The following is a 20,223-nucleotide window of genomic DNA, read 5'->3' as shown; positions in this document are numbered from 1 at the left end:
ACGCGAGTAAGCTCCACGCTTTACTTATGTAAAACAACATTATATAGTAGCTAATCCTTCAGCAAACAACATAGTCGCTTTGGCCGAGTGGTTAAGGCGTGTGCCTGCTAAGTACATGGGGTTTCCCCGCGAGAGTTCGAATCTCTCAGGCGACGATATTTTTTTAATATTTTGTCTTTCAAAACAATTTCCCGCCCTTTAAACAAACAACCGCTCAGTTGACCAAAGCGCCCCTTCTCTCTTTCATTCTTATTTTGGTGGCAACAGTGATGAATTTGTATATCAGATTTATAGAAACTTGAAACGATCGCTGAGTTTATATATATATATATATACATTTTATTAACAATAGAACCAAAATGAACATATGAGTCATCACTAATCTAACTACACCATGCCCAACTCTTATAGCTGAATGTTCAAAGTATGGTTTCTATCAACATATTTTTTCTCTCTTCTTCTCCAAGTAGTACAGTATGCAGTTTTCCATATAGCGTTTACAAAAGCATAGACCGAAGCTCCATTATCAATCTTGGTGCCTCCAAATTTTCGTCCTTTAACGAATTCCCGATTAAGCTTTGCATTCGAGTCACAAATATCTCATCTAAAACCTGTAAATCATCATATAACAATAACAAGATAAGAATCAAAAAGGCATATCCTTATTGTTTTTTGCAGTGATAAAGAGTTGTGAAAGAGAAAAAGAAAAAGAAAAATGAGTTGTGAAAGTCCAAAGTAAAGGCCGAAAGAAAACATAACGGCCGAGAGACGGAGCTTGTTCCCATCCGTCGATGCAAAAAAAAATTCCTTCTGGACTCACGGTGACGGTTGACCACATGAACGTATTAAAAAGTCTCCTTTCTCGGACTTTGTCTTTTTATTTTTCACTTTTTTCCTTTGCAGACGACACTACTACTAACTATTGATTTCCATTTTGGTTAATATACTTTAATATTAAAAGAATATATACTTTAGTCTTTTAAATTATGTACTTTATTTCTCTTTAAGAAAAAGTTTTCGCATTTTATGCAACAACAAAAAAAAAGGTGTGTATTACAAACTTCATAAGTATTGGAATTCATAAGGCCCATATTAGGCCTAATAAAGGCCCAATCAGAGTTCTGACTTTAAAACTAGTGACTAGAAGCTGACTCACTAAAAAACTATTATCGTCCATTCACTCGCTCTTATCACAAACCCCAAACCCTCCCAACCATCCCACTCGCCAACACAAACCACGCTCCTCACTCTACGAAAGACTATAACATCAAACGCCGTCGTATAATCGAAAGTGAACACACTTGCGCGTGGGTTTAATATACATCTATTTTTAATAGCCCACCTGACTCTTTGCCCTTTATTCTTCTTCTCTCTTTCTCTTTCCCATTTTCTTCAAATTTTCCCCATTAAACAAAAAAAAATCAAATCTCTCTCTTTCTCTCTCTAATGGCGGCGACATTAGGCAGAGACCAGTATGTGTACATGGCGAAGCTCGCCGAGCAGGCGGAGCGTTACGAAGAGATGGTTCAATTCATGGAACAGCTCGTTACAGGCGCTACTCCAGCGGAAGAGCTCACCGTTGAAGAGAGGAATCTCCTCTCTGTTGCTTACAAAAACGTGATCGGATCTCTACGCGCCGCCTGGAGGATCGTGTCTTCGATTGAGCAGAAGGAAGAGAGTAGGAAGAACGACGAGCACGTGTCGCTTGTCAAGGATTACAGATCTAAAGTTGAGTCTGAGCTTTCTTCTGTTTGCTCTGGAATCCTTAAGCTCCTTGACTCGCATCTGATCCCATCTGCTGGAGCGAGTGAGTCTAAGGTCTTTTACTTGAAGATGAAAGGTGATTATCATCGGTACATGGCTGAGTTTAAGTCTGGTGATGAGAGGAAAACTGCTGCTGAAGATACCATGCTCGCTTACAAAGCAGCTCAGGTTATTTTCATTCTCCAAATCTGATTTGGCTGATAAGTTTTGTTTGTGAACTCTGTTTACGAGATTTCTTCTATTGGTAATAGCTTCCAAATCTAGTAATTATGTCCTGATCTAGAATTGGTCTCTAATTGAGCTACTATGCTTATCAAATCATGAGAAAGTAGATTGCTGTTTTGTTTCAGTTTTTGTCTTAAAGAGTAAAAATTGCTTTCTTCAAACTGATGGAGATGTTTTTGTCTATTTTTCGATGTGATGTTTTTTGAAGGATATCGCAGCTGCGGATATGGCACCTACTCATCCGATAAGGCTTGGTCTGGCCCTGAATTTCTCAGTGTTCTACTATGAGATTCTCAATTCTTCAGACAAAGCTTGTAACATGGCCAAACAGGTTACTCTTCTTCTTTCTTTTTCGCTGCTTGCCTCAATTAGGAACATCTCTTTCTCTCTCTTTCCGTTGCCTCTCTGGTAACAAACATATAAGTCGTTGACCTGAGTTTGTCTCTTGAGAGTTTGCTTCTGTTTCTTGCTTTATGTTATTACAAAAGAGAATTGACCACTTGTTGACTAGTCTTGTTGTACTTTTTTCTTTTCTTAAGATGTATTGTTGGGTAAAGAACCAATCTTTGGCCCTCTGTGTATCATCATTTCTTATCACTTTGAATGAGCTTGCTTGATGTTTTGACTAAGAGGATTGACCACTTGTTGACTATTTCTGTTGTACCTTTATCTCCTGAGTATGTTTTGTTAGATAAAGAACCACTCTTTGATTCATGGTGCTTCATCTAGTATCACTTTGAGTCAGCTTTTTTAACAAAATTCCTCTTTTTTAATAATCACAGACTAATATGATGATGAAGATCCATGTTGTCCAATACTAGGACTGATGTCTCATTCTGTTTCAACTAGAACTTACGTATAAGACATTTAGTAAAACGGCAGAAATTTTTCACTGTGGGGGCATTCTCAATTTTGATACTGGATTTTTAATTGTAGGCTTTTGAGGAGGCCATAGCTGAGCTTGACACTCTGGGAGAGGAATCCTACAAAGACAGCACTCTCATAATGCAGTTGCTGAGGGACAATTTAACCCTTTGGACCTCCGATATGCAGGTATTCACATCTCTTTATGCCGTACCTCGATATTCTACACCATTCGAATAACTATAAAGATCATATCTTAGTGTGATTAGTGTTTCCATCATAGACCAATCAGATGCATCATATAAGAGACATCAAAGAACATGTTAAAACTGAAATAACCGCAAAACCGTGTGTGCTGAGTTATTACTACTCTATGTAACAGGAGCAGATGGACGAGGCCTGAGGATCTAGATGAAGGGGGGGAGGGTTGTTACGCGATGTTTCTGCCACCAAATCGATCTCAAAATCCCCATAACCTTTGCTCAAAAACTGTGAAAAAAGATTGAAGTGTTTATGATGATTATGATTGTGCACAGCTTGATGATTTATCTACTCTACTAAACCTCTGTGCTCTTAATATTTATTGTCTCGACTCTGCTCAAGCCTTAAAAACATCTTTCTCCTTAAGGCTCCTCTGGTTAAATTATGATCCTTCTACTGTATCGTCAAAATCAAGTTGGAACCCAAAATTCGTGGATTTTTTGTCGGTGTGAAACTGTGAATAATAAAAATCGTCAATGTTGTTACGTATATAAAATCCAGTCAAACCAAGAAAATCTGTGCAACATAGGCTGTGGAAGAATGCGACCATAGAGAAGCACACACGTATCAAAGAAGTCGAATCTCTCATTACGCAAAGAGATGCAAAATATCAAAAGTGTACTTGGACCACTTTGTCTGCATTGCATGCATGAAAACTATTTATAAAAATAACAGTCTTTGGTCGAATTCTGAGACATTTAGTTGTTTTCTCATACATTACTCCAACTTTTCTTTTTCTTCCACCAATCTTTTCAGAGAAAGATACTGTAAAAACCAAAGTTGCTCGCTCACACGTGATTCCAGTCCACGTTCATTATTTATATAAAGCTTGTCATGTTAAAAGCTTTATATGATTTTAAAGATGTTTATTCTTGAAGTTTAATTGTATTTGGATTTTCTTAAGTAGTGGTATTATTTTTACGGGTTTCTTTTCTTTGAACTTTTTGGTTTTCAGTTCTTTTGTTAAGAGTTTTCCTTTTCAGTCTAAATGCAAATAGATGAATGGATCACAATATGTGTGCTCTCCTTTTAACTATTATGTAGCAAATGATTTTCGATAGCCAAAAAGACTTGAGATGAGTCTCCTCATGTTAGTTATCTAATGATTGCATATGACAATCACATGATCTTATGCTTATGCAGGGGGTTCTGAAAATTCGGTGTTCTCAAGCTAATTATATTGTAGTCCACGAATATGTTTGGTGCAAACGATATTCACACTTCTCACCTCACCAGCAACAATATTAGCTTCTAACTAACAACACTAATATAATGACTAGATATTCATTGACTTGGCCTCTACTTCAAATTCCTAATTCGTTTCCATTTTGTCACTGAAAAATATTTTAATGCAATTTACTATCTAATGTAATATTTTCTGTTCATAATTTGATGTGCGTTTCCATGATAATTTTGTATTAAAATATAAAATAATATGAATATATTCTAACTAATATACAAATATATTCTAACTAATATACCAAAAATTACATAAAATGTCTTTCGTATTCATATTTATATATTCATAAAATAACTAGAACACAAATGACTCGCTCATATTTGCAATTTCTTATCATCTAATGTAATATTTTCTGTTTAAAACTTGATGTGTTTCCATAATAATTATTTTTATTAAAATATAAAATAATTTGAATATATTGTAACTAATGTACCAAGATTTACATAAAATCTCTTGCATATACATATCCATTAAATTTGTTGAAGTATAAATCTAAGATTTTTTCTCAAATCAAAACTTAGAAAACGAATGACTCGCCATATTTTCAATCTAAAAATAACGAAAATCTAAGTTGTTATACCATATATCTTAAAATGTATCCAATAAAGAGCAACCATTGACCCTTTTCACATAAATTTTCCTTATTATATAGTTTCCCATATTTTGAATAAAAATATTTATTTCCATTATAAAAATGCTAATTTTCTTATCTTTTTAATCTTTTGTTATCCTCTCTCCTTCACATTTTATCTCTTACCAAAAATAACATTTTCTTCTCTTACAAATTACAATATTAAAAGCTCCCATCTCTCTCTTCTTTCTTTTTGGTTTTGACCCAAAGCAAATTCTACAATAGAGCAAAAATAAAATTAGAAAAGACATAAAAACAGAGACCAAATCTTTTCTTCAGTTGAATCTCTTATACTATAAAAACCATATTTTTTCCTCCAAATCCTGTAACAGTAAAATTTGTATAGATCGAAAGAAAGCTACAATTTTTGACGCTCTATAATGGCTGAATTTATGGAACCAAATCTTGTATCCAATTTTGATGATGAGAAGAGCAATTCTGTCGACACAAGATCGATTTTTCAGATGGGTTTTCCTCTGGAGAGCGAAGAGATCGTTAGAGAGATGATTGAGAAAGAGAGACAACACTCACCGAGAGATGATTACCTCAAGAGACTGAGAAACGGAGATTTGGATTTCAATGTCAGAATCCAAGCCCTTGGTTGGATTTGGAAGGTCAGTAAATCAGACAAAAATTTCTTCTTTGTTTCTTCTGTTGACTCAATTCTTACCCAAGTCAATAATCTGATGACTTTGATATGAAAAAAGACATGACTTTTGCCTTATCTTTGTTTTGTGTCTTTGATTATTATTACAGGCCTGTGAGGAACTTCAATTTGGACCATTGTGTATATGTCTAGCAATGAACTACTTGGATCGTTTCTTATCTGTTCATGACTTACCTGTAAGTTTCATCCTTGGCTTAAGATTTTATTAATCTCTTTGGTTATGGATTGAAAGGTTTATGATTCTTGTGTAGAGTGGAAAAGCTTGGACTGTACAATTGTTGGCTGTTGCTTGTTTATCATTGGCAGCTAAAATAGAGGAAACTAATGTTCCAGAGTTAATGCAGCTGCAGGTTCTATTAATAATCTCATTGTCTCTTATTGTGTAGCATTAAAACCAAAGTTGTAACATTGTAGTAATGATGACATTAATAGGTTGGAGCTCCCATGTTCGTGTTTGAGGCTAAATCAGTTCAAAGGATGGAACTTTTGGTGTTGAACGTATTGAGATGGAGGTTACGGGCAGTGACACCGTGCTCTTACGTTAGATACTTCCTGAGTAAGATCAATGGCTATGATCAAGAACCACATAGCAGATTGGTAACTAGATCACTACAAGTGATAGCCAGCACAACCAAAGGTGATAGATTAGGTCTCTTCTTTTTCAAAGGGGTTCTGGTTTTCTAAACCTCAGTTTTGCTTTTGAGTTATGGGGTTATGGACTTTTGGGGTTAGAAATGATTGATGGTGGTTGTGAAAAAGATTGTTGATGTGTGGGCAGGTATTGACTTCTTGGAGTTTAGAGCTTCAGAGATTGCTGCTGCAGTTGCTCTTTCTGTTTCTGGAGAACACTTTGACAAATTCTCCTTCTCTTCTTCCTTCTCAAGCCTTGAAAAGGTAAGAGAAGTCACCAAAAGTCTCCTTCATTTACAAAAGTAGTGGTTCAATAGATTGTCAAAAATATGGAAAATCATGAGACATAGATATAGGCATACATTAATGCACACATTGTCTTTTAATGTCCCCTCTTTGAAATCCCTTTTTATTCGAAAAACTAGTTTGTGTGTAGACCAAAAAGAAGAGTTCAATTATAGTCTTCATGTTTTGAAATCTCGTGACACATTCACATGTTGGTAAAAATGTTATTTTCTTTTGTTTTTGTCACTCCAAAATCTAATGGTTCCAATCACAATCAAACTAAGTGACTTGGGTCCTCGTAGGGACCAAAAAGGGGCTCAAGCTTTACGTTTTACTTGTCTGGTTTTTATGTGTGTGTGTGTGTGTGTGTGCAGGAGAGAGTGAAGAAGATTGGTGAAATGATAGAGAGAGACGGATCAAGTTCAAGTTCACAAACACCAAATAATACAGTCTTACAATTTAAGAGTCGTCGTTATTCTCATTCTCTTTCTACTGCTTCTGTTTCCTCCTCCCTCACTTCTCTTTCTTAATTTTCCTCATCTTCCTTTTTATCTATTTCTCTCTTTTTCCATTGTCTCAATTTGGATTTTATTTAATGAAAAATCACAGAAAAAAATTGCTTTTCTTTTAGCCTGGTAATATTTGATAAAAGCGGTTTAGAAAAATTGCATAATTAAGAAGATAAGATGGTTATGGCATGTTTATGGTAAGTACTTTAACAAACAAAAAGTGTTATGGTTAAGTAAGGCTATTGTTTGGCTTCCCGCCAAATATTATAGCGGGGAAAAACAGTTGAGCGAGAGTTGACTTTTTAATCGCAAGTGCAACGGACCCTTTTTTAAAGTGGCTCGTAAAGTTTTGGGCTTACAATTAGCCCATTTAGATTTTTTCTTCTTTGGAGAAAAGTTTGGGGTTAATTAGGTACAGATCCATTTGTATTATAGGCTCTTTATTCCTCAGAAATGGGCTTGCTACAATAAAATTTTAGTTATGATGATATAATATTAAACTTCAACAAGGTAGTGAGATTATACCCGAGAGGTGGGTGTTACACAACTCAGATCGTTGGTTGTTCAAATCAGCTTGGTGGGAAACCACTTTCGTGGTCGGTGTATGAACATGGGCCTTACTTAGCCTAAATAGAGTCAAAAAGATAATTCAATACACTACTATATTAACTAGACCATATTTGTTTATGCCAGGGCTACTTTCTTTTTGGCTATCATTGACTATAATAACATAATTGTGTTCTTTAGCCTAAATGTTTTCAAACACAGATTTGTTGTACATGGTCCCTTCTGTTTAATGAGTTGGTTAAGGCTCATTATTGTGTTATTGACAAAATGAAATCAAAATTAATGGTACGGCAATAAAAGATATTTAGAAAATGGGATCGGTGGCTATCAGTGAAATATCAGAGATTAGAGATTGGTTTAGTCTTTAAACCAATATTTTGGTTGTAACCTGATAAACAATTTTGTAATCCTCTTGGACATTTGTACAAACGAATTAGATAAATTGTACATTCTAGTTCATTAATCATTAAACATTTATCTGATTTTTCATTTTGGTAATACTTTATCTGTTTATCAGTTCATAATCAAACTGGTTCTCTACACTTTATGGAATCAAACAACCAAATTTCTTTAACATCAAACAACAAATTTTCAAAGTAGCGACTTGTAGCAATATGTTCATCTTAACAATGACTATTATTTTGGTGTAATAACATTTGAGCTTATTCGATTTTATATGGTTATACTTTTTTTGGGGAAAGAATAGATGTTATAATATCACATCAAGTGGCAATAAAATGCCAACTATATATGATTTCAGATTCACTAATAAACATTCGATCGATAAGAACTTTCAAAATGACACCTTACCTTCTGAATCACTGTCGAAGTAGCCTTTACAGGCTATCAAAAAGTCTTATTTTATACATTTTTCTTCTGTTACCTTATTATATTTATACAAAATATTTAAATCCACTGACAGCTCTTTCCAACGGGTCTATTAGCAATGTACAACGGTAACAACGCCAATAATTTTCACAAAAACTAATTCAATGATCTTATCAGGTCAGGCACATGGTTTAATGATTATTACAAGTTTTTCACATTTCTTTATTATACTACCAATATTTTGCCAAAATATATACCATAAACTAAAGAAAATAAAAGTGTACATGAAAAAAGAATAAAAAAGACTGGTGGATCAAGTAGACAAAAAGACATGCTAAGTTGCAACTCTTAGTTCTTGAACTGAACATGTTAGCTGTCTCCCCACATTTGCCATGTCATGGACTTTGTTTACCTTGATATTTTCAACTATACGTGTATCATTACAAATATTTGATTCTCTCTCCAATTATATTCACCATCCAATCACAGCTCGATAAGTCAGAAGTTTATTCACCTAATCATAATTTACAGCTCTTATGTTAACGTTAATTCATGATTATGGATTGTATACTAAGGAAAGTCAATATAATAATAACATGTTAAGACTTCATCCGCCTAATAAGTTTGATATTTTTTCTTTCCATATGTAAAACTAATTTACCTAGTAATATGTATGTTCATTAATCATATTCAATATGTAATTAAGCATAGTCTAATCATATTCATTTATGTTATAAAAAATACTTAAAATATATTAATGCTAGGGCAACCCCATGTTACAATTATGCGTTTGCATGTTAGTCTGCAAAATTTATCTTTAATATATTAAAAGAGATTTATAGGAATCTTGTTTTAATTTAATCGAAATAATTCTTCACATTTTTCCTCCTTTTTATACATCTCTTCCATTTTTCCTCACCTTCACAACTCTCTCATAATCTCTCTCCCTCACTCTAACACCAAAAGAAGAAGAAGCATTTTCCAAAGAGAAAGAGAGAGAAATGGGTTCCAAGATTGTCCAAGTTTTCTTGATGTTGGCTCTATTCGCCACTTCAGCACTCGCTCAAGCCCCTGCTCCTACTCCCACCGCCACTCCTCCTCCCGCAACTCCCCCTCCAGTCGCAACTCCTCCTCCAGTGGCTACCCCACCACCTGCTGCAACCCCTGCCCCAGCCACGCCACCACCTGCTGCAACCCCAGCTCCTGCCACTACTCCACCGTCAGTTGCTCCTTCTCCTGCTGATGTTCCCACCGCCTCTCCACCAGCACCGGAAGGTCCCACCGTGAGCCCAAGCAGTGCTCCCGGACCTTCAGATGCATCCCCTGCCCCAAGCGCCGCATTCTCCAACAAGGCTTTCTTCGCCGGAACCGCCTTCGCCGCTATTATGTACGCCGCCGTTTTGGCTTGAGAACTTTTTTTATATAATTTTTTTTTTATCCCTCAAATTATTTCAAATCTTTGGTGTTAATGTGAGAATTTGATTTATTTTCGTATTTCGCTATTTGATCGTTAATTTTTTTTATCATGATTTCGTGTGTCGGAATGGGGAAAGTAATTATTATCTTGGTTGAAGCTAATGGAATGTTGACACGTGTAATTTACCATTGGAAGGGCTTCATATGGTTGTGTAGAGGAGGTGGAATTAATCTGTTTATGTAAATCCAATGATAATAAATCAATTTCATTACTCTTTCACTTAAACATAATCCCACATGGTTTTGCTTTAACAACACACACTACAACAAGGCCATTAAAAATAAGTTCTGTAAAAAATGGAACCAGTGGCCAGTGGGTATACATTTTTACTAAACTTGATTCGACGTATGTATCATTTTCAATAAAAACAAAGTTTGTAACACAAGCCTCTGGACAGCATTACAAAAGCCCATTAGTTCGATATGACCAACTATTTCAGCCCAATAATGTTGGGGCGTTTTTTTTTTTTTTTTGGTTAATGCGCATTTTTAGATATCTCTCCTCGCTAGCTAGTGTCCTGTTATCGTTTAGAAGGAACACTAATATAATTCCTTAACTACATTAGAAGAAATTCATCTATTTGACTATGCAAATACTAAACTGGTTATTTTCTTTTGTTGATTATTGATTAACAACATTACGTCTTAACAGCTTGTACATGATTATCAATCTAATTAATAATCTCCTAGATTTTTCGATTCCGAATTGTCTATTTGAAAAATTACCAATCATTACCTAAAAAGTTGATCGCATTGATTTCCAAACCAAACTAGTCAATGGCACCATCTTTCCTTTTCATTTAATTGTACTCTGTTTTGTTTTATTTTATCTTCTTTATTTTGTGTTTCACTAAGACATGATCATGCTGTATTGCTGTTGATCAAAACAATAGCTTCTTGTTTCAAAAAACACAATGCTTTTCTCCAACAATCCTAAGTAGATTAACAAAACAAAATTTTGAATTTTTACATTTATATATGATCCATTACCTAGTATGATGCAAGTTTGAAGAAAAGCAAGTTATTGTAAGCCATGACATTATCATGCTGTCCAAAAGAAGAAGAAAACCCTTGAATAGTTGGTTAGAGAAATTGAATATAGAGGACTTTAATGAAAGAGGACTAAAGGAAATTAAAACAATATTTATTGCTACTTACCCGCTAGCTATCAAGAAACATATAATTCAGCTCGAATTCTTCAAAGTGATTAACATATCGATCAAGTCCCATATCTTTTCATATAGTCACTTCTTTAAAAATAAGATTGGCGATGGATAAGAAAAGTGGTGGAACTAAAGCAATAGAAGAAGCAACCGTTCCACTGTTGGAATGTCATAATGCGGCAGAGGAAGGCGGAGGAATGAAGAGAGAAATATGGATAGAGACTAAGAAGATATGGTATATTGTTGGACCGTCGATATTTACTGGACTCGCTACTTACTCGATCCTCATCATTACTCAAGCCTTCGCTGGCCACCTTGGTGATCTTGAACTCGCTGCCATCTCCATTATCAACAACTTCACACTCGGCTTCAACTACGGTTTACTCGTATGTGCACACTTAATTAAAAATATTTTCGAGATTGTATTATAATGTTTATGCATGTTACATATTCTGAAGTTTAATCTATGAGAAAAATGCTTGTGCAGCTTGGGATGGCGAGTGCGTTAGAAACGTTATGCGGTCAAGCGTTCGGGGCAAGGGAATATTACATGTTGGGAGTGTATATGCAACGATATTGGATCATTCTATTCTTATGTTGCATCTTGCTTCTTCCTATGTACTTATTCGCGACGCCAATTCTTAAGTTTATTGGTCAGAGTGACGACATTGCCGAGCTTACAGGGACCATTGCCCTTTGGGTCATCCCCGTCCACTTCGCCTTTGCCTTCTTTTTCCCTCTCAACCGATTCCTACAATGTCAGCTCAAGAACAAGGTCTACTACTTGGTCGTAGATTGTTAAATAACTTTACAAATCATGGTCCATACCAATATTATATTAGCTGGTCTTAGTAGTAGTTCCAAACACTGAAGCTTCACTTAATGATGTAGTGGAAAACTTTGGAGATAGACTAGCAATCTATTGATTTTCGTAATACCTTAAAAATTAGGTTTCTCATAGGAAATATAAAAGCAAGCTAGCTCTCTATGAAGTCTTTGTTAATCGAAACCTAAACAAGATTTGTTCTTTTTAAAAGTCTAAAAGCTTAGGAATCCTAAAACATTGATAGAAAAACCAGTGAAAATGTAAAAAAAAATTTTTTACATAAACCTAATGATTTTTATAATTTATATTTTTTAAATTTTCAGCTGCATGATCACTGAAGCTAGCTACTATTGTTTGCTGATTTTCAATCTATATAATTAGGTGATTGCAATTTCAGCTGGAGTGTCACTTGCGGTTCATATTCTCGTGTGTTGGTTCTTCGTCTATGGTTATAAACTCGGAATCATAGGGACTATGGCTAGTGTGAACGTGCCATGGTGGTTGAACATCTTCATCTTATTTTTGTACAGCACACGTGGTGGTTGTACACTCACTTGGACCGGCTTCTCCTCAGAAGCTTTCACCGGACTTTTAGAATTAACAAAACTCTCTGCCTCTTCCGGAATCATGCTTTGGTACCATTCGTCGAACAAATACCCACTTCTTTCACATTATGTTAAAGTTTAGTCATATATGAGTTCTTACAATATATCTTGCCCCGATACAGCTTAGAGAATTGGTACTATAAAATACTAATGCTGATGACCGGGAACCTAGTAAATGCGAAAATTGCTGTGGACTCCTTATCAATATGGTACGTTGTTTTATTTATTTCTTATAATCGTTATGCCATATTTTTCTTGTTGTTGTTTGTGTTTTTTGTTGGAAAACTCTTATATTTTTTTTACAAAGAAATAGACGTCGTTTTTTACTGTTAACGTACTGAACTTAATTCTCTGTGCAGCATGTCGGTAAATGGTTGGGAGATGATGATTCCACTTGCCTTCTTCGCGGGAACCGGGTAAAAAAATCCTATTCGGTTGCTAAGTTTAGAGTTTTTTTTTGTTGGTATGGATGTTAAGTTTAGAGTTACGTACGTAGGGATTGGATTGATGATAGTTATCTAATATCTATCTACTCCATCAAGGACAATAACATGGCCTAATGCTACAAACTTTTTCGCACAACAATTTGCAACAATCTTGTTATCATCACAATTTCACACACTCACAGTTTTCCTTTTTCTTTAATGTATTCGTTTTAGCAAATATTAAAGTCTACATGTAATCTAAGTTCATAAACCGGGATTATATGCACACATAAACGTCTCCAACGTAGTTATTAAACAAATAATACCTATTTTGTAGAGTTCGAGTGGCAAACGAACTAGGAGCTGGTAATGGCAAAGGGGCAAGATTTGCAACGATTGTTTCAATCACACTATCGTTAATGATTGGATTATTCTTCACAGTCATCATTGTAATTTTTCACGACCAAATCGGCTCGATCTTTTCGTCAAGTGAAGCTGTCCTAAACGCAGTCGATAATCTTTCTGTTCTCTTAGCCTTCACGGTTCTTCTCAATAGTGTGCAACCAGTTCTTTCCGGTACGCCTTGAAACTGATTTCATAAACCAGGTCAACGAAAGTGCGTTGACTTTTGACATTTGATTAAGGTGTTGCTGTTGGTTCGGGTTGGCAATCGTACGTGGCATATATTAATTTGGGATGTTACTACCTTATCGGGCTTCCGTTTGGGCTTACTATGGGCTGGATTTTCAAATTTGGAGTCAAGGTTTGCCCAATTTTCCTCTCAACAAATGTCGGCATATTATTATGTCGGCAAATTATGTTTCTTTTGATGTTCATATTTGTGGAGATGAACTAACATATGTGTATGGATGATAGGGAATATGGGCCGGTATGATATTTGGAGGAACCGCAATTCAAACGTTGATATTGATTATCATCACTACAAGATGTGACTGGGACAATGAGGTAACCATTTGGAGTATATTACAAAATATCACTTTCATCTAAAATTTTAGTAAATTTTGTCATAGTTAGTACATTACTTTTTAACTTGATATAAGAATTTTTGAGTGACTGTTTACAGTGTACAATCTTAAAACATTGCAGGCACATAAATCAAGTGTGCGCATTAAAAAATGGTTGGTCTCGGACGCAGGAAACTGAAGATGCTATTTTAGTTGTCAAATAAAATTATTTTGGAGCATCCGTTTCGTAAATCTAAATCCTATTTATTGCATAAAACACATAGCTTATGGTTTCAATATCACATGATTAGTTGATTGAAATGGGCTAAACCGGAGGAGGGATTGATTTGCTTTCTTTATAAATAACAGAAAAAATAATTATGCACACTTTCACTTCATATAATTCATAAAAGGTTTATTTACATACGGAATCACTTCTTCTTTGTCTTTATGAAATAAGGATTCAAACATAATTAGAAGAAAAAAAACGAGATAACCCATTCTCAAGAGTCAAGACAAAAACCAAATTAAATCGTAAAGCTGGTATTTATGTACGTATAGTGAGAAGTCTACCATGTGTAAACCGGATCTTGCTTCACCTAACTGAACCAACCAGACCGAATTATTCGTCAATCCGTTGGAGTCGTCAAATGTTACCCATCCGGAATCCAATGTAACTTCATGTGTTAATGTCTCAGAAATCAGAATCGTCGAATGTTACCCATTCGGGTTGAACCGAACCAACCAATTCAATCATCTCCTCATCGTCCTTAACCGTAGTCTGAACCAAACCGGCCAATTCAATCATCTGCTTATTGTTTTTCTTTTCTGTTTCAGCCTTCAACATCTCAACCAAACACCAAAAATCATCCGCTAGACGTCTGCAACGCCAAAATAATCCACTCAAGCTCTCCTTGCATTCTACAAGTCTCACCAAAAGCAGACTAAAATCGTTCAGACCGAGATCACCAATAGGTTTAACACCCGGTTTAATCAATCGTTCAAACAACACCTGAAGCCGTACCATAACCAATCTCACAATCTTGAAATAGTCTTCAATCACTAGCTCTCTAATCTCGTCCACGATCTTGTTTTGGAACATAGGCGGAATCTCAGGTCTGGTACATATATGCTCAAAAAAACTCACAAGAGAATCCGTTTGTCTTATAATATACCCGGTTTGGTAAGACGAAACACGATCTTTCTCTTCAACTTTATCTTTTGGATTCACCAACAAATTTGGAAAAGATCCTAATACCTTCGGAACCCACGAGAGACGATCCAAGTATTGTCCATACCTAAGTTACATTTTTTTTTTAAAAATGTCGGTATGAACATGTCCAAATTATTAGATAAATATCACAATCAAAAAAGAGAACTAAAAAATCTTTTTAAAAGAAGAAGTAAATTACCATCTAATCCACTGAGACAATTCTAGCGTGAGATTAGAAGATTTGTCTGAAAACTCGTTCAACTTTAGATTGTTTCGACCATGACCTAGTCCTTCAAACTTGTCTCTTGATGATTTGATAAGCTTGTGGATGACGATGAGAGACTTGGTGGCCACAATAGCGTTCTTCGTGACACGTAACCTCCACAGAGCCGCTGAGAAAGCCGCCGGAGCGTAACGGCTGTTGGAGTAAGAGATAACAGCGGAGACATAGTCACTGTTTGGTGGTTTGTTAGGAGTACGAGTTGTTGACTTCAAGAGGGCTAAGTGAATGTATTTGACGGCGGTGGACCCGAAACTATGAACCAATCTTGCTTTGCCTATCGAAGCTTTGTCTTTGAATTTTCCGATTATGTGAGTTTTGAGTCCTGGCATTATCTCGATGGAACTAGATGAAAAAAAAATTGAAGCTGTTTTGCTTTGTGAGGTTGGAATTTGATTTTTATAAGCGTCCAATGTTTGATTCGCTTTCCATTTTCTTATAGTTTCCTTTTAAATCTTTTTTATATACGTGAGTTTCCTTTTGCAATCATTCAAAATTAACATTATTTTTTTGGTCGACATCCAAATTTGATTAATTTTACTTTTCTCAACTATTAATTTGGTAATATATCTTTTCATTCTAAAGTCGTCGTTCATTCATTTTATAAAACTTATATTAAACATGACGAGTTCATATTCAACCTCATAAGACCAATAAAATGTTGTTATTTGTTAAATAAAATGTTGATAGGAATGTTATAGAATAAGTCTGGCAACTACTTTGTTATTTCTATTACATATATAGTTTATTTGTATTGACTATTGACTTTACACCAATGTTTTTTTTATTTGTATTGTAAATGAATAAGTTTACCAATGTTATATTTAACGAATAGGTTTACCAGTATTGTCATTTATCTAGTATCTAATTAAAGATTAGAAAAGTCAATACAAATTAACTATATAAGTAATAGTAATAACAACCACACTGCAGCCACCAGCAAATTCCATTAACAAAATAAAGATCTCGAAAATTTGAACACCAATTTACGATTTTTTAACGTCAACATGAATGATATATTCATAAAAATGTGTTGAGAACAAATTTGGTCAAGTCAAGCTTTAGATCCGTAAGAATAATTGATTCATGGCTTCTTCCGCATAAACACATAAATCAAATTGTATATGTGAATTTCGGCATTGACAATTTTGGTAACATATGACGTGGATGCTGAGAAAGTAATTCTTATTGGTTATTAACACAGGACGCGGATCGTAAAGATACAAACATTTCTAACCGTTGATAAGCCAAACAGATCTAACGGACAAAACACAATCACTTCCTCTCTACCTTTGAGTATAAAAAAGCCTCACAACATCACTCACTTTCCCATCGATCGCATTCTCACCGAATCAAATCCAAAAGAGCAAATTTACAATCTTGCGAACTCCTAAAATGGCTCGTACCAAGCAAACAGCTCGTAAATCCACCGGAGGAAAGGCACCAAGGAAGCAACTCGCGACCAAAGCTGCGAGGAAATCAGCTCCAGCCACCGGAGGAGTGAAGAAGCCACACAGATTCCGTCCAGGAACGGTGGCGTTGAGAGAAATCAGGAAGTATCAGAAGAGTACTGAGCTTTTGATCCGTAAGCTTCCGTTCCAGAGATTGGTTCGTGAGATTGCTCAAGATTTCAAGACGGATCTGAGGTTCCAGAGCAGTGCCGTCGCAGCTCTTCAGGAAGCAGCTGAGGCTTATCTTGTTGGGCTCTTTGAAGATACTAATCTCTGTGCGATTCATGCTAAGAGGGTTACGATTATGCCTAAGGATATCCAGCTTGCGAGGAGAATCAGAGGAGAGAGGGCTTAAGTGAACGAAGATGATGAAGATTAAGAAGACTAGTCGTTTAGTTATGGATTAGCTTGTTTGGTTTCAATGGATATGTAAAGCTGTCTCTTTTCGTTTTCGAGTGTTATTAGTTTTTTACTTAGATGTGTCTTCCAGATGTTCGATGAAATGCCTAAAGGAAATTTTAATCTACTGTTGTCTAATCTTTTGATTCGTTCTGTCGATCTCCATATTTCTGCCACGCTTAAGAATCGTTTATCAACGGAAGAGTTAATTTTTTGCTCGATGAAATTGTCCAAATTGATTTGCAATAGTAGCTGCTTAGGGATTCTCAGTCTTCTTCTCCATGAACAAAACATTCTACAAATTCTTATTTAGAACTAAATCATTCACTAAACGTAAGAAAAGTATCGGTTCTTTACAAAATCAAAGTGAGAATTCGCAGATTGTTCTATTCCTGGTTATACCATCACAGTAAGAAATCCTCCAAATTATTTTACTTAATGCGTAGATTTGCTGAATAAGAGTAATGTAATTTCTCGAAATTTGTAACTTCAGGCTAAATTTGTTATGTAAATTTTGAAATAATTTCATCCTTATTTTCTACGATTGAATTTTTTTGAGACCCTTCATAGCCAAAATTTTCGATTTGGCGCCTAAAATTAAAAGATTTGGAAGTAGCGCAAAAGCCTACGTGGACTGAAAAGGATGATTTAAATTGGTTGATAGTAAATGACACGGATGGCCGGAATTTTAGTCTATTTTAATTCGTTGATAAGGTCTCACACGGATTTATACCTGATGATCTCAGCCGTTGATTGAAATATTTAATCCAACGGACAAGAATACAACTTTCCCTCCAAAAACAAAACTCCCTCCCATGTTTTTTTCACCTCACCGCCAAATTTCTCTCCCCATAAAAGCAGTCCCTCTTCTGCGTTGATCTTCACTACAAAATTTCTCATTCGCATCCTCCACAAGAAGAAAATTCGATCGGTCGATTAGTCTTTGTTTGATTTCGAAATGGCTCGTACTAAGCAAACCGCGAGGAAATCCACAGGAGGCAAAGCACCAAGAAAGCAACTCGCAACCAAGGCGGCAAGGAAATCTGCTCCGGCCACCGGAGGAGTGAAGAAGCCGCATAGATTCCGTCCAGGAACTGTTGCCTTGAGAGAGATCAGGAAGTATCAGAAGAGCACTGAGCTTCTGATCCGTAAGCTTCCTTTCCAGCGTCTGGTTCGTGAGATAGCTCAGGATTTCAAGACGGATCTGAGGTTTCAGAGCAGTGCTGTTGCTGCTTTACAAGAGGCTGCTGAGGCTTACCTTGTTGGTTTGTTTGAAGACACTAATCTTTGCGCCATTCACGCTAAGAGGGTCACCATCATGCCTAAGGATATCCAGCTCGCGAGGAGAATCAGAGGAGAAAGAGCTTGAAGACTGTTGTTATGGTTTATATCTTTTGATTTAGTTCGTCAATGGAACTCTATTTCTGGATTTTGATTTGCGTTTTAGTAGTAATGGGTTCTTGTAAGTGTTGAGCTTTGGCTCGTTTTAATTTTCAGTTGTTAGGTACTTTGGTTTAGTTAGCCTTGAAGTGTTCGATGAAATACCCCAACGAAACTCTCTCCTGTTTAATAGAACTTATTTTCCTTAATTTCTTTGGTTTTGCTGCTCGTTGATCATATAATATTGAAACATTGAAAGTTTCGATTTATTTCAGATACTGTATATAACACACTAGATATTACATTAAGCTTCAATGTAGTTACACCAATTAACTGGTGTTACCAGTTACGGATGGCATTTGGTTTTGTGGAATCGGTTGTTCGTTCCTTACTCTTCTTGATGATGAGAACAAGTTAGCACTGAAGCTGGTATAGAACTGTCTTCCACTTCTAGTAGCATTGTTAATACCATCGCAAAGTGATAAGCTTCCTCCAATTGAAAACGATCTTCTCACGTTTTCTACTCTTCCTGAGCCACAGTAGTTTGCCAAATCACTTTGTGCCCTTGGAAGAAAAATGTTATGGTTTCTTCTAGATCTGGAACTGTCTTGTCTTCCACGGAGGTCATTGCTCGATTCAGAATCTGGTTGATGATTCGTCTCTGTTTCTTGATGAGGTGGTTCAGTGATAAGAAGTACAGGGGCACGACATAAAGGACAGTTCTTGTGAGAGAGCAACCAAGTGTCGATGCAATTTAGATGAAAGGCATGGCTACACTTTGGTAACAGTCTCAGCGACTCGTCTTCTTCAAACTCGTTTAAGCAGACAGAGCATTCTGTGCCGTCGATTATCCCTTCTCCCTTTTTGAATCCAACGACTGTGATCGAGTTGATCGCGGAACGGTGGAGACCGACGGTTGGGATTTGCCAAACGTGATGAAAGTCGGAGAAATCTCTCTCCTCTGTTTCGTCCTCATCTTCCTGTTGGTTTGTGTCACCGGGAGTTACGCTGGCGGCTGAAATCCGCCGTTGTTGCGTGATGTGGAGGTAGAGGAAGAAGACTAGAAATAGAAAGAGTATGATTGAGCCGACGACGCAGATCGAGGTGGGGAGTAGGAGAGAGAGCTCCCTCGGTGGCGGTGGTGGTGGTGGCGGGGGAGGGTATTGCCGGAAACAAAAGCGTAAATCTTTAAACTGTAGACATGAAAGAAGCATTTTTCTGTGATTAAACGCCATTGTAGGAGTTCAGAGACGACATAAACAGAGCAAAAACAGAGGACTTTACTTTCAGACACAACTAGTAGAAAACAGAACAAGAACAGGGGAAAATGGGTATGACACACAATTCCAAGTTTTTGCTTCTGATGAAAGCAAAAAGAAATAGGACACTAAAACCCACAAAATGGGTTAGAATCTAGACAAGAGTCATGACCCAAAAAATCTTCGTGAGGAAATAAGTGGGTACACAGCCACACACATCACAATCTACAAGACTAGGAATTAGAGAGGATTTGTCCTTTTTAAGGGTTGGAAAGTGGGTGGAAATTTCCTGAAAGTGATAACGCCATTA

At 36.1% G+C, this 20,223-nt stretch overlaps 9 protein-coding genes and 1 non-coding gene across 14 annotated transcripts; 7 read left to right on the top strand and 3 right to left on the bottom strand.

Annotated features, from left to right (window-relative positions):
* The first annotated feature begins 73 nt into the window (after positions 1 to 73).
* Positions 74 to 155, top strand: AT5G10455. Its single transcript has one exon. It is a non-coding gene; the product is annotated as a tRNA-Ser (tRNA).
* Positions 156 to 1,170: 1,015 nt separating this feature from the next.
* GRF6 (G-box regulating factor 6) lies at positions 1,171 to 3,855 on the top strand. Of its 4 annotated transcripts, none has more exons than NM_121083.4 (4): positions 1,171 to 1,932; positions 2,198 to 2,320; positions 2,926 to 3,042; positions 3,236 to 3,855. In NM_121083.4, the coding sequence occupies exons 1-4, from the start codon at positions 1,447 to 1,449 to the stop codon at positions 3,254 to 3,256; spliced, it is 747 nt and encodes a 248-aa protein (NP_568229.1). In that variant the 5' UTR covers positions 1,171 to 1,446; the 3' UTR covers positions 3,257 to 3,855. The 4 variants fall into 4 exon arrangements, with proteins under 4 accessions (NP_568229.1, NP_001031868.1, NP_001190276.1 ...); NM_001036791.2 differs by having other exon boundaries at positions 1,361 to 1,932; positions 3,242 to 3,855; NM_001203347.1 differs by having other exon boundaries at positions 1,361 to 1,932; positions 3,137 to 3,855.
* A 1,299-nt stretch (positions 3,856 to 5,154) lies between these two features.
* On the top strand, positions 5,155 to 7,221 carry CYCD4;2 (cyclin d4;2). Of its 2 annotated transcripts, NM_121082.5 has the most exons (6): positions 5,155 to 5,599; positions 5,742 to 5,828; positions 5,904 to 6,002; positions 6,085 to 6,289; positions 6,431 to 6,546; positions 6,942 to 7,221. In NM_121082.5, the coding sequence occupies exons 1-6, from the start codon at positions 5,366 to 5,368 to the stop codon at positions 7,095 to 7,097; spliced, it is 897 nt and encodes a 298-aa protein (NP_196606.3). In that variant the 5' UTR covers positions 5,155 to 5,365; the 3' UTR covers positions 7,098 to 7,221. The 2 variants fall into 2 exon arrangements, with proteins under 2 accessions (NP_196606.3, NP_001332308.1); NM_001343114.1 differs by having other exon boundaries at positions 6,085 to 6,546.
* Positions 7,222 to 9,246: 2,025 nt separating this feature from the next.
* AGP4 (arabinogalactan protein 4) lies at positions 9,247 to 10,220 on the top strand. Its single transcript, NM_121081.3, has one exon. The coding sequence runs from the start codon at positions 9,473 to 9,475 to the stop codon at positions 9,878 to 9,880; it is 408 nt and encodes a 135-aa protein (NP_196605.1). The 5' UTR covers positions 9,247 to 9,472; the 3' UTR covers positions 9,881 to 10,220.
* On the bottom strand, positions 9,535 to 10,119 carry AT5G10435 (uncharacterized protein; the record flags this gene model as incomplete). The annotated part of the gene is made up of 2 exons (NM_001343113.1): positions 10,064 to 10,119; positions 9,535 to 9,883 (listed from the first exon to the last, which is right to left on the bottom strand). The coding sequence occupies exons 1-2, from the start codon at positions 10,075 to 10,077 to the stop codon at positions 9,535 to 9,537; spliced, it is 363 nt and encodes a 120-aa protein (NP_001330870.1). The 5' UTR covers positions 10,078 to 10,119.
* Positions 10,221 to 11,172: 952 nt separating the features above from the next.
* On the top strand, positions 11,173 to 14,315 carry AT5G10420 (MATE efflux family protein). The gene is made up of 9 exons (NM_121080.3): positions 11,173 to 11,496; positions 11,598 to 11,885; positions 12,318 to 12,571; positions 12,664 to 12,750; positions 12,901 to 12,957; positions 13,304 to 13,542; positions 13,611 to 13,729; positions 13,843 to 13,932; positions 14,074 to 14,315. Exons 1-9 carry the CDS (start codon positions 11,218 to 11,220, stop codon positions 14,128 to 14,130), a joined length of 1,470 nt encoding a protein of 489 aa, NP_196604.2. The 5' UTR covers positions 11,173 to 11,217; the 3' UTR covers positions 14,131 to 14,315.
* AT5G10410 (ENTH/ANTH/VHS superfamily protein) lies at positions 14,279 to 15,941 on the bottom strand. The gene is made up of 2 exons (NM_121079.3): positions 15,344 to 15,941; positions 14,279 to 15,229 (listed from the first exon to the last, which is right to left on the bottom strand). Exons 1-2 carry the CDS (start codon positions 15,754 to 15,756, stop codon positions 14,626 to 14,628), a joined length of 1,017 nt encoding a protein of 338 aa, NP_196603.1. The 5' UTR covers positions 15,757 to 15,941; the 3' UTR covers positions 14,279 to 14,625.
* Positions 15,942 to 16,750: 809 nt separating this feature from the next.
* AT5G10400 (Histone superfamily protein) lies at positions 16,751 to 17,536 on the top strand. The gene has a single exon (NM_121078.3). It carries the CDS (start codon positions 16,820 to 16,822, stop codon positions 17,228 to 17,230), a length of 411 nt encoding a protein of 136 aa, NP_568228.1. The 5' UTR covers positions 16,751 to 16,819; the 3' UTR covers positions 17,231 to 17,536.
* A 577-nt stretch (positions 17,537 to 18,113) lies between these two features.
* Positions 18,114 to 18,861, top strand: AT5G10390 (Histone superfamily protein). Its single transcript, NM_121077.3, has one exon — positions 18,158 to 18,861. The coding sequence runs from the start codon at positions 18,233 to 18,235 to the stop codon at positions 18,641 to 18,643; it is 411 nt and encodes a 136-aa protein (NP_568227.1). The 5' UTR covers positions 18,158 to 18,232; the 3' UTR covers positions 18,644 to 18,861.
* Positions 18,862 to 18,894: 33 nt separating this feature from the next.
* RING1 (RING/U-box superfamily protein) lies at positions 18,895 to 20,073 on the bottom strand. Its single transcript, NM_121076.3, has one exon. It carries the CDS (start codon positions 19,887 to 19,889, stop codon positions 18,984 to 18,986), a length of 906 nt encoding a protein of 301 aa, NP_196600.1. The 5' UTR covers positions 19,890 to 20,073; the 3' UTR covers positions 18,895 to 18,983.
* Positions 20,074 to 20,223: the final 150 nt, after the last annotated feature.

Source organism: Arabidopsis thaliana, chromosome 5 (assembly GCF_000001735.4).
Source record: "Arabidopsis thaliana chromosome 5, partial sequence".
Lineage (NCBI taxonomy): Eukaryota > Viridiplantae > Streptophyta > Magnoliopsida > Brassicales > Brassicaceae > Arabidopsis > Arabidopsis thaliana.
The sequence above is the reverse complement of the archived record's forward strand: the minus strand, read 5'-3'. Positions and strand labels throughout refer to the sequence as shown.